Source organism: Poromitra crassiceps, assembly GCF_964638095.1.
Source record: "Poromitra crassiceps genome assembly, chromosome: 12".
Classification (NCBI taxonomy): Eukaryota; Metazoa; Chordata; class Actinopteri; order Beryciformes; family Melamphaidae; genus Poromitra; species Poromitra crassiceps.
The window spans coordinates 40,746,809-40,761,966 of record NC_139632.1 but is presented as its reverse complement, the minus strand read 5'-3'; the positions used below and the strand labels follow the sequence as shown (position 1 = coordinate 40,761,966).

The 15,158-nt window shown below is 45.2% G+C and overlaps 1 protein-coding gene across 6 annotated transcripts in view; it reads right to left on the bottom strand.

Moving 5' to 3' along the window:
• dock7 (dedicator of cytokinesis 7) overlaps nt 1-15,158 on the bottom strand; it is an 86,771-nt gene that overhangs the window by 16,092 nt on the left and 55,521 nt on the right. For 4 of the 6 annotated variants that reach the window (XM_083648042.1, XM_083648044.1, XM_083648045.1 and 1 more), the window contains 13 exons: nt 13,813-13,908; nt 12,214-12,354; nt 11,982-12,095; nt 11,063-11,230; nt 10,239-10,378; nt 9,833-10,002; nt 9,050-9,234; nt 6,757-6,939; nt 5,683-5,845; nt 4,282-4,378; nt 2,628-2,645; nt 976-1,072; nt 669-803 (listed from right to left, as the gene is read on the bottom strand). In XM_083648042.1, the coding sequence (XP_083504168.1) occupies nt 669-803; nt 976-1,072; nt 2,628-2,645; nt 4,282-4,378; nt 5,683-5,845; nt 6,757-6,939; nt 9,050-9,234; nt 9,833-10,002; nt 10,239-10,378; nt 11,063-11,230; nt 11,982-12,095; nt 12,214-12,354; nt 13,813-13,908 (1,707 nt within the window). Of the gene's footprint in view, nt 1-668; nt 804-975; nt 1,073-2,627; nt 2,646-4,281; nt 4,379-5,682; nt 5,846-6,756; nt 6,940-9,049; nt 9,235-9,832; nt 10,003-10,199; nt 10,379-11,062; nt 11,231-11,981; nt 12,096-12,213; nt 12,355-13,812; nt 13,909-15,158 lie in introns of all 6 variants that reach the window. The other 2 variants (XM_083648041.1, XM_083648046.1) reach the window with 2 other exon arrangements.

Below are 15,158 nucleotides of genomic sequence, written 5' to 3'. Positions count from 1 at the left end.
AAATAACAGACAAACAACATCTGTTGTCTCAAATTGCTTAAAGGACCGATTATTAACCCACATTGTGTCATTATAATCTCTGTAATACAAGCACATGGGCAGTGTTTATCTTCTCTTTCCGTTTTGCTCACGGAGAGCTCCCATTTCCTCCTCTGGCAAAACGCTCCGTTGTGACGCGTTTTACATCACAACGTGTCACAACGGAGCTGCGCAAGTTCTGCTGGAGAGGCAGAATCTGCTCCGAGGTCAGCTGTTATTGTTGATTTTTTAAGTATGCGCACATCAGCGAGAGCCTTAACATGCCTTAATGACTTGTAGCTGGCAGGGACGGAGTTTCTGCAGGCAGAGGAGTGTTTTTCTCAACAGAGAGAGAAGGTAAACACTGCCCCATGTGCTTATATTACAGAGATTATAATGATACAAAGTGGGTTGATAATCGGTAAAGCCATCCTTTAAAGATATCCTATTATTACTTGATGAATAGCTTTGTACAACTGTTGCATAATAAAGCGATATCACATTGGAGGTGGTGCTGTAGTGTTGTTAGTTACTGGATATCGTCACGGCAGTGATCATTTTGGCCGAATCACAGCCGTGACGATATACAGTACAACAGCCCTCCCTCTGGTGTGATGTATGAAACCCTACAGTCCAGCGGGCGGTCTAACCTTGGACACCAGCGCCCTCTGTGTGGCGAAGCAGTGCTGCAGGTAGAGGGCGCTCTGGTTGCAGGCCATGCTGTGCAGCAGCACCTTCAGCACGCCGCCCAGGATGCTCTCTTTGGACTCGGTCACCGATACCGTCTGGAGGGAGAGGGACACATGTGAGCACAACACCTACTGTATGTTCATAACCAACGTTCAAACCTGCATGTGTTCGTGCATGTTTAGAGTGAGACTGTAAACCTGTTCAAATGACTGATGCACTTGCGAGTGCATGCGTGCATGTGTGCAACATGCTTCTTCGTTTGCATACCTGTACAATGATCTCCAAAGTATCAAGGATAATGAGGTTGGCCTCTGTTGCCAGGTTACCATCGATAAGTGCTTCGTGCTCCAACTCTGCTCGTGTCCTACAATCGGGGGGAAAGGATGTCAGATGTCAGACACGTTTCAAAATGGCTGCCAACTCCTTACTGATGATGATGATGGTGTACCCTTGAATGTTGCACACGCCTCCCGGTGGCCACATTCAAGCCATTGCACACGGGCAGGAGCAATGTCTTTTGTGTGGGGAGGAGGTTTTAGAAGCACCGCTGTCTCATAAAAACAATATGTCGGTGTTCATCCTTTACTTCAGAACTGAAGTTTACGTTGCCGAGTGGAACCTCGGACATTCGCTCCGACTTGTGATGTGACATGAGATTTTCATTCAACAGCAGCAGTGACTTTGGTAAAGACGTTTGCGTTGTTTTACACACCTAACTTCCTGGGCTCGCCCGTTGTTGCGTAGCAAGACGCTGTCTCTTAACCCGCACGGCGCAGTCCTCGACCTTTTTCAAACGGTCCAAAACAAGCCACAGCAACAACGCACGTCGATTGCATACACAGACAAACAAGCCCAAACCCACAACTTGGCTCACCATGGGGTTAAGAAGCACAGGCAGAAGGGATTAAGCGGGTCGGACACTATGACCCAGGGTCAAAAGGGAACCGCTAATGGAGGTGTATGCCATTACCGAGGAAGTGGATTCAGACAACTGAGCTGTCCATTCCTAGTCTACGGCTAACACACGGGTGCTAAGCATTTTAGTCCCTAAAGTCCTAAAATGGTAAATGTCCGGCATATGATACTACGGTATGCCAGGGACTGGCTTTTTGTAGTATGCAGCATCGGACTTTTCATTTTGGTACTGAGAAAAGTAGCATTATCTAAAACAAGCGACAGCTACGACAGACAGCTATGACAAACTTTGCGCCTTCCGTATTGCTGTAGCAGCAGCAACCAAGCCCAGGGAGACGCACACTAGAGTCAGAACCCCAAAAACGAGAAGCACGCTGGTTAAGAAGCACAGCAGACCCACTGCAACACCAACCCTAAGACAGGCACTGTTACTGGGAAGGAGGGGTTGTTGGGGGGTCGGGGGGGTTCAAGGGTCCGAACCAGGGCCAGAGATCACAAATGGTGCATTCATGTGCATGTGTGAAGTTAGACGCCAAAATGGGGAAGAAATTAAATCATAATCAACCCAAGAAATCAGTGAGTCTCCAAAATGGGTAGTGTAATGGTAGCCAGCTGTCGTGCTGTATAGTGAGTAAACCTCCCCCCCGACGTTTTAGTGACAGATACGAGAGCCCGGGTGGGTTTTAGCCTCACATGAAGGAGGTTACCGGTTTGATCCCCAGCTGCAGGGGGACTATACAATGCAGGTTATACTAGTTAACCTAGTATACTAGTATACTAGGTTATACTAGTAGGAACCCCCTGCTAAAAACATGCCCAAAAAAAAAAAAAAATTTGGGGGGCAGGTTTTGCAAATGAAATATTTTAATACTGACAACCCCAGTTAATTGCATACCCATTGCGATTATCTGACTTCCCACATGCAAGTGAACACACCATGAACCAGGAAGTAAAGCAGGGGGGGAACTCGGAGGAGCACACTGCACATGTGAACCATACAATACCTGACTGATTTGTGACTCCTACAATACACATACAGCAACATGAGAGAACACATGGAGGAGTACGTTAACACAACACAAAGGCTGGATTTACACAGGAACAGAAAGGAGAAAAATGTCATTTCTTACACTACACACTAGAGGGCTGCATTGGGAGCCCGACGCAAATCTCGCAGGGGAGCGGGCAGTATTAACTAGGCCGGGCGGTCAAAAAATAAACTGTGGGTCCCCGGCATTTACTACCGAGTGAGTAATCTTCTCTGACATAAATGATCTTTGGCATGTCGATGCAATGGCCACTTGTAGCAGGCAGGCAGGCAGTGAGTCATCATCTCAGACATAAACGATCTTTAGCTTGTCGATCCAACTGGCCACTGGCAGCAGGCAAAGAAAAGTAGAGTTAAACGGCACATCGAAAAGTTTTTTCCTGAATGTGAAACGAGGGAATAATAAACAGATGGAAACAACAGCTGTTCAGATAGCACCACCCAGAGCCGTTCAACATTTCAAACCCGGCGGACAGAATGGCCGTGCTGGATAAGAAGATTTGACAGATTTCCAATGGCTTCGGGGATCAATGAAAAACAAGACGAATATAATGTGAACTCACTCTTATAGAAGTGAAATGTAGTTCACAAAGGTGTAACAGTCTAACCGTTGAGCATTGACTAGAATATGAGGCTGTTCAAGCAGCGTTTAAACAGCACTACATAGGAAAGCATCGTGGGATTTTTGAGAGACCCCAGTTCAATGTAAATCCCGCAAAAACGGCGGCTGGTCAACAAAACACACACATTTGCGGGAGTGGGCGATAATGGTCAGGAGAATCCAACGCGAGCCGAGTTACGAAAACGGTCCCGCGTGCACACAGGGCTCTACTACAGACGACAACAAAAAGTGCAATACCTTTTTCTCACCACTTTGAATAAAAGGTGCACCTCCAGTGACACAAGGTACAATAGTGTACTTTCTTTAAAACATTATCTTTACTTGTTGGCTAAACATGAACACCTGACATTTGGTTCCGTTTAGTTCCGGTTCCTATGTAAATCCAGCTAAAGAGATGGGAAAAATAATAATGAACAATTGGTAGGCATCACAGTGCCATTCATTTGAGATGAAAATACATGTATTGATGAATGGATGTTAATTGGTATCCTGTTAGTGAATGAAAGGAGATGATAATTTTCGCACTTTCCATTCACACGTGAGAAGAGACGGTACATAATGTAAGAGCATTATGCTTCTGAATGTACATTGATTTTACGGATAAAAAAATAGCACATGTGCATCTTGAGATTATAAAAATATGGATGGGGAGAGATTTACAGGTCATGTTCCTAAAATTCTTTCTTGCGCTCTTAATTTGAAAGTCCTGGCATATGTGGTTTGAGTAACAACTCAGGTCAGGAAGTCAAGGATCTCCCTTTAACCCATTGATACCTGATGCAGCATTTGCGTGTATATACCTCATTTGTGTGCGTATCCCTTTAAGACCGCGGTTCGCGGTCTTAAAGGGATACACACACAAATGCTGCATCAGGTATCAATGGGTTAATTACAAGTCAAGTCTGTGGTGGCCTGTCTCAGGTTCTGTGTGACATGAATCAATGAAATAAGAAGCAGAGAGGCAGGTTAAGAGGAAGAGTGAGCGTACTTGTCCATCTTCTCGCTGTTCTGCCTCCAGTGGGTCATGTCTTTCCTCCAGCGCAGGTTCTCCTGACTGCCAAACGCACTGCCAGACGGACTCCTCTCTACATGGTGGAGAGAGCATCGTTATCACTTATTTATAAAATGAAGGCGTACAGTGAAGCATGACTGACGCGAGGGGAAGATCTGTAGGTGTACAGATATAAAAGTGTATACCGTAAATTCCGGACTATAAGGCGCACCGGTGTATAAGCCGCACCTGCAAAGTTGACTATTTTTTACATATATAAGCCGCACCGGACTATAAGCCGCGGGTGTTTTAATGGTATTTTTTTTTATTTTTTTTATTGTGTTTAATTACCATATGTAAGGGTTCATGCACAGAGGGGATTGTCGGGAAAGAGATGGCTGTTTGAGGAAGCTCCCATTTATTAACATTTCAACAAAACAACATAACACAACACCACCTGTGTTGTTTTTTACAGTGCACACAGTGTCATACAGTGTCATACAGTGTGGTGAAAAGAGGGCAAGAGAGGAAATTAAAACAGAAGTGGATTTATAGTTAGAAAAAAAAAGAGAGTTTTTTTTTTGTTTTTTTTTTGAAAAAATCCATAGATAAGCCGCACCGTTATATAAGCCGCAGGGGCCAAAAAAGGCCAAAAAACGGGAAAAAAGGTGCGGCTTATAGTCCGGAATTTACGGTAGTTGTACATGTACACATGATTGTATGTGTGTGTGTGTGTGTGTGTGTGTGTGTGTGTGTGTGTGTGTGTGTGTGCGTGTGTGCGCGTGTCCATGTCTATTTGGCACATGTGCTTTACATGCACAAAACTGCCCCCTGTCTGTCATCAGCTGCTTCACACAATCTCCTGCTTGACCCAATATTTCTTCTTCCAGCTTGGCCTTTGTATGTACTCAGTGATACCCCTACCATTCCACAGGCCTGGCGGGCCCACCAGGCCAACGCCAGGCCAGATTTTCTTTTGCATAAATAAATAAATAAATAAATAAATAAATAAATAAATAAATAAATAAATAAATAAATAAATAAATAAATAAATAAATAAATAAATAAATACGGTAAATACATATGTACATAGACATGTGTCGTTGCCTGGGAAACGCACATCTTATACTACAACTGTTCGCATCGCGTTATAGTATGATGATACTTGGGATGCCATTGCGAACATAGATGCGAACAGGTTAGGTAAAGGTTTCGCGTCGCCAGCGAGGGCCCCCACCGTTGCGGTCGGGGTACGTTTCAAAATCCCTCCAGGAGTGAAAATCTTTCTAGGGGAAACACTGGTACTTCTGCGTGCACGCACGCACATATCCTGTGAACGCACACACACGCCATGTGTGTGTGTACGTGCATAAATATGCATCCACCATCCCCACCCACCTAGCTGTCCTCCGCGGCTGCGTCGCACCATCTCCTGCCTGGCCCCGATGCTGCCCAGTATGGCCTCCTCCAGCTTGGCCTTCATGTCTTTGGACTTCTTGAAGGTCAGGCTGTTCATGCGCTCAAAAGCCTTCTTCCCCTGCATGGTGAACACAACATGGGCCTTGTTTCCAACAGGCGGACGGATGAGCGGGCGGACAGAGAACAGAAGCACGAGGGGTTATTGGCAGCACTGCACTCAGCAAGCAAAGCAGGTTAGCAGCAGCAAGGCCGTGATGCAACAAGCATAAGAACAGGCATAGGAGACACAGACATCATATGGAACAGATGGCAGAGTACACACAGCACAGAATATCTTGCAACACACAGAAAGAAATCGATTAAGATCAATCACAGAAAGCAGAAAATGTAGTTCATAGTCGTCTCTTTGAATAATTTCACCAGCACATTCCATAGGCAAGGAAAGTGTATAGCAAAGAAGCAAACGTTCGTGCAGTTCGATAGATTAAAGTAGGCCATCAATCACCCAAGGTGTCGTCATCCCAGACGATGTAGTAAAAAAAAAACTTACTTGAGTACTTGTGAAGATATTATCATTCCAGCTGAGTCATTATTAGTAGAGTGTTCATTGTTGCAAAACCCAAATAGGAAAACCCAGACTGCAAAGTGTCATTCATTAAGGTTTGTATGAATTATTTTCTGATTATAATTTCGTATGTGTTGTCTCCATTTCTAGAGGCCACAGGCAATTATATATTGACAATCTGAAATTTCAATCAATCAATCTATACATCGATGAGTTTGGTAGTGGTAGCACACAAGAAGGATCGAAGGACTCCAGTGGAAATAAGCAGGCTTTTCGTTTTCAACTTTTAGCTACTTTACTGCGACATCCTTGGATCATTTTGCGTTGATTTATAAAATGTGTACAATTTTAAAATGTTACTATTATTATTGTAATCTGTAATGTAATGTCAACTAAAAGTTGGGCATGTGCATACTCCATGCTGCATCCTTCCGTACGACACGTACGCGGCCAATCCGTTGAGACCACGTGTTCACCGTCGACGTTACCTTGTACTCGAAGCAGGACACGCAGAGGTAGAGGAGGTCCAGCAGGCGGTTGAGCTGCGACACCGACAGGTCCGTGAACCACTTCTGGAGCACCATCTCGTCGGCGTTCTTCAGCACCCACAGCAGACAGATCAGCAGGCTGCGGCTCGACTCGGCCGTGAAGCTGCCGTGCTGACGGGTCGCCTGGAGAGGAGGACACGGAGCAGGAGGCGAGAGGGGGAGAGGAGGACCCGGAGCAGGAGGCCGAGAGCGGGAGAGGAGGACCCGGAGCAGGAGGCGAGAGGGGGAGAGGAGAAGAAGGGAGGAAAAGGGAAGGAAAGAGACGGTCAGAAAGGTTCCGTTTCATTTGGGGTTTTGTGAGAGTATAGTGGCACGGTAGCGGGGTGTTAGGGCATTCTCAACTATTCCCAAAAAGCAGTCGACTAGTCACAGTAGATAGATTATTTTTCTCACCCAATAAAAATGATCACTTCTCATCAAAATGGTCTTAAAAAAACAGCCAGTAAAGGGTTAACTAATGTAGGCGGGACCAACCTGGGGACACGTGAAATAGCAGAGTCCCGATTGGCTCTCAGGCCGCTAAACTCCAGCAACTTGTCTGAGCTGGAGATACCGACTGTTTGACTGCAGTAACATAGATAGGAGTCTTTCCTTCTCTACTACAGTAAATACCTTCAATTCTGTTTATTTAACACATTGAGTGCCAGCCGTTTTTTCAATCCTGTAGGTAAGTTGTGCCAGGGTTTTTTTTGAGGATTCTGGCTCATTTTACAAGAGCCGAGGATTCTTTTCTGTTAAGACTTCGTGAACACCAATCATCTAAAAAGAACTAATAGAATGTGTGCTTTCTCTGTCTAAAAGAGTTAGTTTGCAGAGTTAGTAGTTATGTAGATATTAGCCGTTGAGTACAGCATGGTTTCAGAGATTTTCAGAGAGTTTAGAGATAAATGGATTTTTAGAACCACCTCACGTGCCTGTGATTATGGGTGCCCTTGGGCAAGTCTGTATACTGTATTGTGTGTGTGTGTGTGTGTGTGTGTGTGTGTGTGTTCGCGCGTTGTTCCGCGGCTCTGAGAGGAAGAGATCTCTGTCCGTTCTTTGCCCCCACAGCGTGTCTGTCTCCCACTCTGTGTGCTCTCTCTCTCTCTCTCTCTCTCTCTCTCTCTCTCTCTCTCCTCTCTCTCTCTCTCTCTCTCTCTCCTCTCTCTCTCTCTCGGGACTAGAGAGAGAGAGAGAGAGAGAGAGAGAGAGTGTGTGTGTCTCCAAACTCCTCCCTCCGTCTGTGCTGCGGAGGGAGGAGGCTCCGCGGCCGCTTTCGGGCAGTCTGGACTGTAAAACTGGCTCGTTCGTTTCTTGAGGTGTCGGCTGAGAGCTTTGAAGAAGCTTTTGCGATTCTGGTCTTATTTATGCGCAAAGGTACTCGAGTGTGTGTGTGTGCGCGCGCGCGCGCGTGTGTGTGTGTGTGTGTGTGTGTGAAATCGAAAGAGTTTTCGCCCAGCTATTTCCTTGAAAATTAGACTGGCTTTCTCTAGCGGACCCGTGGCTGTGGCTTTCTCTCTGTCTGGAGAGAACTGTCGCCACTTAGTGGTCGGTAAAATAGATTATACACATTCTCTTCCTCCAATATTGATATAGAAGACGTAAAAGGGGTTGATTGATGTCCCACCGTCAAAAAAAAAAAATGTTTATGTAAGACGAGATATCTCGTCTTTGGCACTCAACGGTTGGATTATGTAAGACGAGATATCTCGTCCATGGCACTCAAGGTGTTAACATAATGTAGAAAATGAACGTTCAAACAAATCTATGTTCAATTTATGTATTTATTGTCCTAAAAAGCACAGATGAACGATTAGTTGACTATGATGTGTACAGTGTCGACTAGTCTGTGAAACCCCTAGTGGGCCTGCACAATTAATCATAGGTAATCTACATCACAACTTTCAGTTAACCCATTGATACCTGATGCAGCATTTGCGTGCGTATCCCTTTAAGACCGCGAACCGCGTTAACGCGGTTCGCGGTCTTAAAGGGAACCAGGATAAATAAAATAATTAGCACTAATGGGGGATAAAAATGGGACAAAAAATCGGGGACCGCGAAGCGCGTTAAAGGGATACGCACACAAATGAGGGATATACATGCAAATGCTGCATCAGGTATCAATGGGTTAATGGCATCTTCTCCATCACAGCTAAAGTGAAGATGGAGAAGTAGGCAAGGAGAAACCGTACATAGACCCGTCTTTGGAAAAACCCAGCGAAGAGCAAAGTGGGGAACAACGCACGGCTACCTGCGGGTTGAGCAGGAAGCTGCTGGGTCGGGACATTGGCGAGGAGGTGGAGGAGGTGCCTGCTATCGCCATGGCGACAGTCTGGCTGATGATGCTGTTGCCGTCTCCCTCCGCCTCTTCCCCCCCACCGCCGCCCGGCCCCGCCCCCTGGGGCCCGCCCGGCCGCCCCCACTGGTTATGAGATTCTGTTGGCAGGAGACGAGACAGAGGGGTCAGAGATTGAGGGTATTATAGTTCAGACTCTGGTACATTATGTTAGGGTGCCACCACAACCTTTCAAATGATTACCTTTTGGGTTTCAAAGGACAGGCTATTGAAGGTTACAATCTAATATTACAGCTGCAGTCGTTTAAATAGCTCAAGGTGTTTGGCATTTTGCCGCGTTATGCCTCATTCAGCCTCACGGAGCAGTAGAGGGCTCATCCACTCTCCCCGACTGCTGCTCTGTGCCAGTGCTGCATGCTTCACTCAGCTTTTTGTGTGTGGCAGAAACAGACAGGCAAGTATGTATATATTATATAATAATATATAATGTATATATATGTAGTGTAACTAACTAATGTATATAAGTATGTATATCCAGAGACTGCTTCACACACACACACTGATGCATATAATGCATCATTTATTCAGCCCAGCCTGGCACTGTTCAGTTCACTCAAATTCATCCTTTAAAGAAATATGGCGACATCAAAATACTTCAATAAGTATTCTTAATTCTATGCGCTGACGTCCATATTAGGTCAGTTCAAAGTGTTGGCGTCTAAATAAATTGGTCTGTACCTGTGAAGTCATGGAGCTGTGGCAGTGTTTCCATGACAATGCCAATGAGTGGCAGGTAGAGCATGGCGACCCGGGCCTTGACCTCAACGTCGGCGTAGCGCGGGTCAGAGTCATGGCTGGACAGGAGGTTATGGACCACACTCACCACCTTCTTGTGCAAGCCAAACATCCTAGAGGAGAAAAGCCAGGGAAATCATCAGTTTTTGTCCTCTATTACTGGGTACAAGTCCTGCTCTCTCTCTCTCTCTCTCACTCACACACACACACACACACACACACACACACACACACACACACACACACACACACACACACACACACAACTCAACCTATTCGTCCTAATTCTAACCCATAAACTCATCCTCACAGGTATAGAAATACAAGCGTTGGGCCACAGAATACGAACCCCTCGTTGTCCGGGTCCAGTATTACAGACAGCTGGGACAAGACCAGTCCAGCCAGAAAGTGTTGCTCTCTGAAGGGGACAGACAGCTCAAACATGTTGGCGATCTTCTGGTCCTGGACGTGGGTGGAGAAGCCGGAGCTCTGTGGGGGAGCAGGGAGAGCAACATATACAGTACTGTATAAAGACAAAAAGAGTCAGATTATGCATAGATTTTCTATCAGATACTTTTTTTTTTTTTTTTTTTTTAAGAAATATTTGTTTTCTCCCATTTTCACCCATTCTGCACTCTATTATTATCTCACTACAGGTTCATATGTGTCACAAATGCCAGCTGGATGTGGCTTCTAGTAGCTGCAACAACAACAATCGTAAGTTTGCTCTCACCGGAATAATGTCCTGTAATACATTGTAACAGAGTCTGGAGAAATGCATTATGGCACCCACTGTAGTTTGGAGTGTATGATGTCGTGTGTGTGTGTGTGCAGAGTGTATGATGTCGTTTGTGTGTGCAGAGTGTATGATGTCGTGTGTGTGTGTGTGCAGAGTGTATGATGTCATGTCGTGTGTGTGTGTGTGTGCAGAGTGTATGATGTCGTGTGTGTGTGTGTGTGCAGAGTGTATGATGTCGTGTGTGTGTGTGTGCAGAGTGTATGATGTCGTGTGTGTGTGTGTGCAGAGTGTATGATGTCGTGTGTGTGTGTGTGCAGAGTGTATGATGTCGTGTGTGCAGGCAGTGTGAGACTACATCGCAGGTTGAGTTTGCTTGAATGTGTGTGTGTTTGTGTGTGTTTCAGACAGTTTCCCTCCTGCTCCGCCCGTCTGACCTGTGACGTAGCGGAGGAGACGGAGGGCGAGGGCGAGGCAGGCGGGGTGAGCAGGCTGCAGGGCAGGTTGAGCGTGACGTAGTGCTCGTGGCTGCAGACGATTCTCAGGAAGTCCAGCCTCAAAGACTCCAGCGTGGGGTTCTGCAGAGCGTAAAGCTTGGTGGACACCTGGAGAGAGAGGAAAGGCAGCACATTAGACTCCAGCGTGGGGTTCTGCAGAGCGTAAAGCTTGGTGGACACCTGGAGAGAGAGGAAAGGCAGCACATTAGACTCCAGCGTGGGGTTCTGCAGAGCGTAAAGCTTGGTGGACACCTGGAGAGAGAGGAAAGGGAGCACATTACATCACATACATCTCAAAGAATGCTTCCAAAACACTGTAGACGACTACGAAGGGATTCATGACAAATTAACCCGTTGATACCTGATGCAGCATTTGTATGTGTATCCCTTTAACACTGCGAACCGCGCAGGGGGGTACGGTGGTGCAGTGGTAAGCGCTGTCGCCTCACAGCTCGAAGGTCCTGGGTTCGATTCCCACCTGGGACGCTGTGAACGCTGAGGGAATGCGTGCCCGTCCGCATGTCCTCGAGTGCCCACCGCCCGGGTGGGGTCGTCTATAAAGGGCCTTTCTGTGTGGAGTTTGCATGTTCTCCCCGTGCCTCCCGGGGGTTTCCTTCATATAGGAACCCCCTTCACCAAAAACATGCAACATCCTGGTTGCTAATGTGGTTCCTCCCCAGATCGGCAGAGGGGGGAGTAGCAACCAGGATAAATAAAATAATTAGCACTAATGGGGGATAAAAATGGGACAAAAAAATCGGGGACCGCGAACCGCGTTAAAGGGATACACACACAAATGAGGGATACACACGCAAATGCTGCATCAGGTATCACTGGGTTAAGGGAATAAGGCGTTTACCTGTTTCCAGTATGTCTTGATTAGTGTGAAGACGAAGCCTCGGTCCATGACTGACAGCAAGTCGTTAAGGAAGAAGGCCAGACTAGTGTTGAGTCTCTCCACCAGCTCCAGGTCCTGATTGGACGGACGACACAAGACCAAAAAAACATTTGGATGAAAACAGTCATCTGATGCAATGGATATGTGAAACAAGCCGCAAAATACATTTTGGTATAATCGTGTCATTAGTTACCTTCTGGACGCGAGAGACGATGTCACCGGCGATGGTGCTGACCAGGGCGGTGATGTCGTCCATGAAGCGCTCGGGGAAGCGGTTCTTCCTGGGTGACTCCAACCGGTCGGTGAAGTACAGGTGGTGGATAACGCTCTTCACCTGAGGTCAAGGTGATTATCAGCAAGATGCACGGGACATTTTCAAGTGACAAACAGGGCATTACAGCGCAATTTGATGGTTAATAGCAATACTAGAGAATGTGCATGCAGGAGGGTTGAGATTTCTCCAAAAGGGAGAACTAAACCAGGTAAGGAACTCATTTTGGACACAGTTGACAACAACACAGTATACTTTGGTATAATTGAACAAATGAAGCCAAGGTCGAGATGACAGATGACTGGTAGCCTCTATCTCACGCCAGTGGTGTTGTTAATTACAGTGTTACTCTAAATTAAGACCACATGTCCTATAAATACCGCTGCTTCCCGCCACACACAGGATGTTGCCTCTTGTCCACCCTCCCCTACCTGGCATCAGTCCATTTGTTTGTTTTCTCTTTGTTTACTGAAGAATTTAAACATGTTGGAAGTGAGTTTGCAATATGACTTTCGCTCATTACACCATTTGCCATTGAGAGGAACCCCGTCTTGGAAAGCTCTAGTGCACCTGTTGATGTTCAAATGCTACCTTAAAGTCCCTGGAAACCAGAAATATTTTTTTATTATTTAGCATTTTGAGTTCATCACATCACAGGAACCTATGTTAATAAGCCACCAGCCAAATTTGAATGATGATGAACGTCGCAAAGTATATAAATTTAGGTTTGACAGTCATGGCAAAAGTCATGAGAATCAATTCGATTTTAGAGTGTATTTTCTCCTGCGGACTGTGTGGGCGTGTCCCGTCTGCAGCAGGTCTCTCTCTCTCTCTCGGAGGAGACCTGCTGGAGGAGACCTGCTCAGAGGAGACCTCTCTCTCCGTTAACGGAGAGAGAAGGAGAGAGAGAGAGAAGGAAAGAGAGATGGAGTGTGTGTGTGTGTGCGTGTGTGTTCGCACGTTGCTCGGCGCATAGCCTACTGACAGAGAGGAAGAGATCTCTGCCGCTGCGAGTGCACAGCGCTACTGTGTGTGTGTCAGTGTGTGTGTGCGAGCGTGCGTGCATGCGTGTGTGATTCGATTAAATCTTATGACGTGATAAGATCCTGCATTTTAGCACCGCGCGCACCGCTCTCTTCAATGAGGAAATGGAAATCCAGACCTTGTAGAAAAGTGTCGATTTTTGGGGTTAGGGTGAAAGTAATGTCAACTAAATTTCTGAGGCACACAATTACTCACATAAGACCCTAAATTTAATAGTTAGAAGGTTTTTGTGGGTTTTGGTTTCCAGGGACTTTAACCTTAATGTATTATAAACACATACACAAAACAAGATACTCTTAATTTTCAAACATAGATAATGCAACTTAAAATACAACCGAAGCTAATATACTACTAACGTGTGTTAAATATAATGTCTGTGAATACACAGTACATTCTTATACTGTAGGATGCCCATCTAGACTGCCTAAAATGATTGCTCATACTGTATGCGTTGATAAATGTGATTTTGTTTCCTACCATGAGTTCAAAGAAAAACCAGGCCTGTTGCAGGGCTCCCTCCCTGACGCTCCCACTGCTCACCACCCACTGGAGGGCCAACTCCTCATGGAAGAGCTGGGGAACAAGAGTACACAGGGAGAGGGACAAGGAGAGGGAGTGATAGAGAGAGAGAGAGAGAGAGCGAGAGAGGGAGACAAAAGCAATAGAGCCAGAGAGAGAGAGAGAACGTGAGGCACCAGGGTATAGGTATCACTGTCTAACTGAATCTAACTTATCTAACCAATATATAATTAGGTCTATATTCTATTCTCAAAAGATTGTGCAGTGCATTTCCTTTACAAAATTAACTGGCTCTGTAGCAGTATGTTGGCAAATCTATAACATGTCAAATCAGATAATCACTTACTGAATAAAAGTAACTTGGGTGGCAGGTAGGGATGGGATGATATATATTGAAATAAAGTACATGACAACACAAAACATGTGAAAATATGTGTCATGGAGCAGAACAAGGAATCAGACAATTTGATTCCACTGTAATAATCACAATCGGGGTAGTTTGCTAATCCCAGTTTCACAAGCTCTCGATCCAAATTACAGTATAATATTATTTGCATTTTGTATGAATGACAGTTTTATATTGTTGTTTACATTCGGGCAAGCCAATGCCATTGCTAGAAAGATTTGTGGCTCAGAATTCAACATAATTCTGCACAGTCAAACTTTGTCGTCTTTGAACTTGAATTCACTTTTATTTATGACATTGTATCGTGTTGTGAGAGATATTAAGCATATCATCCAATCCCTAGCAGCGGTTATCAATTTCGGAAACCCCTGATTCTTTACAATGATAATATTAAAATGTCATCTCTCCGCTAAATGAAACATGAACAATAACAATACAGTCCAGCAGAGCTCCTGTGCATCCCAACACTGAAAAGGCTCTCTTGATTCAAGATAAAGTGAGGCTCAAAACACACACAAAAAAGAGTGTTACAGTGAGGGTTTCAAGAAAAATAATAATTCACATCCAAAATCATCTCATTCCTGTGCAACACTCATATCGCTTTAAAGAAACGAAGAAAAGCTGCATGCTGCTTATCTCCCTGATGTAGCATCATCATGATGACGTGGCTGAAACGTGTTGGTGAGAATGTAAGTGACTTTTTACTTGCATGGAGAGAAGAGCAGCTTCTCTTTCATTTCTTTGAAGTTTTATGGATTAATAACTTGCACCTTTTTTTGAGGTTCTTTGTGAGTAACCGACAGCCAACATTCAAATAAAATAAAATAAAATAAAATAAAATAAAATAAAATAAAATAAAATAAAATAAAATAAAATCAACTCCTTCGCACATTCAGAA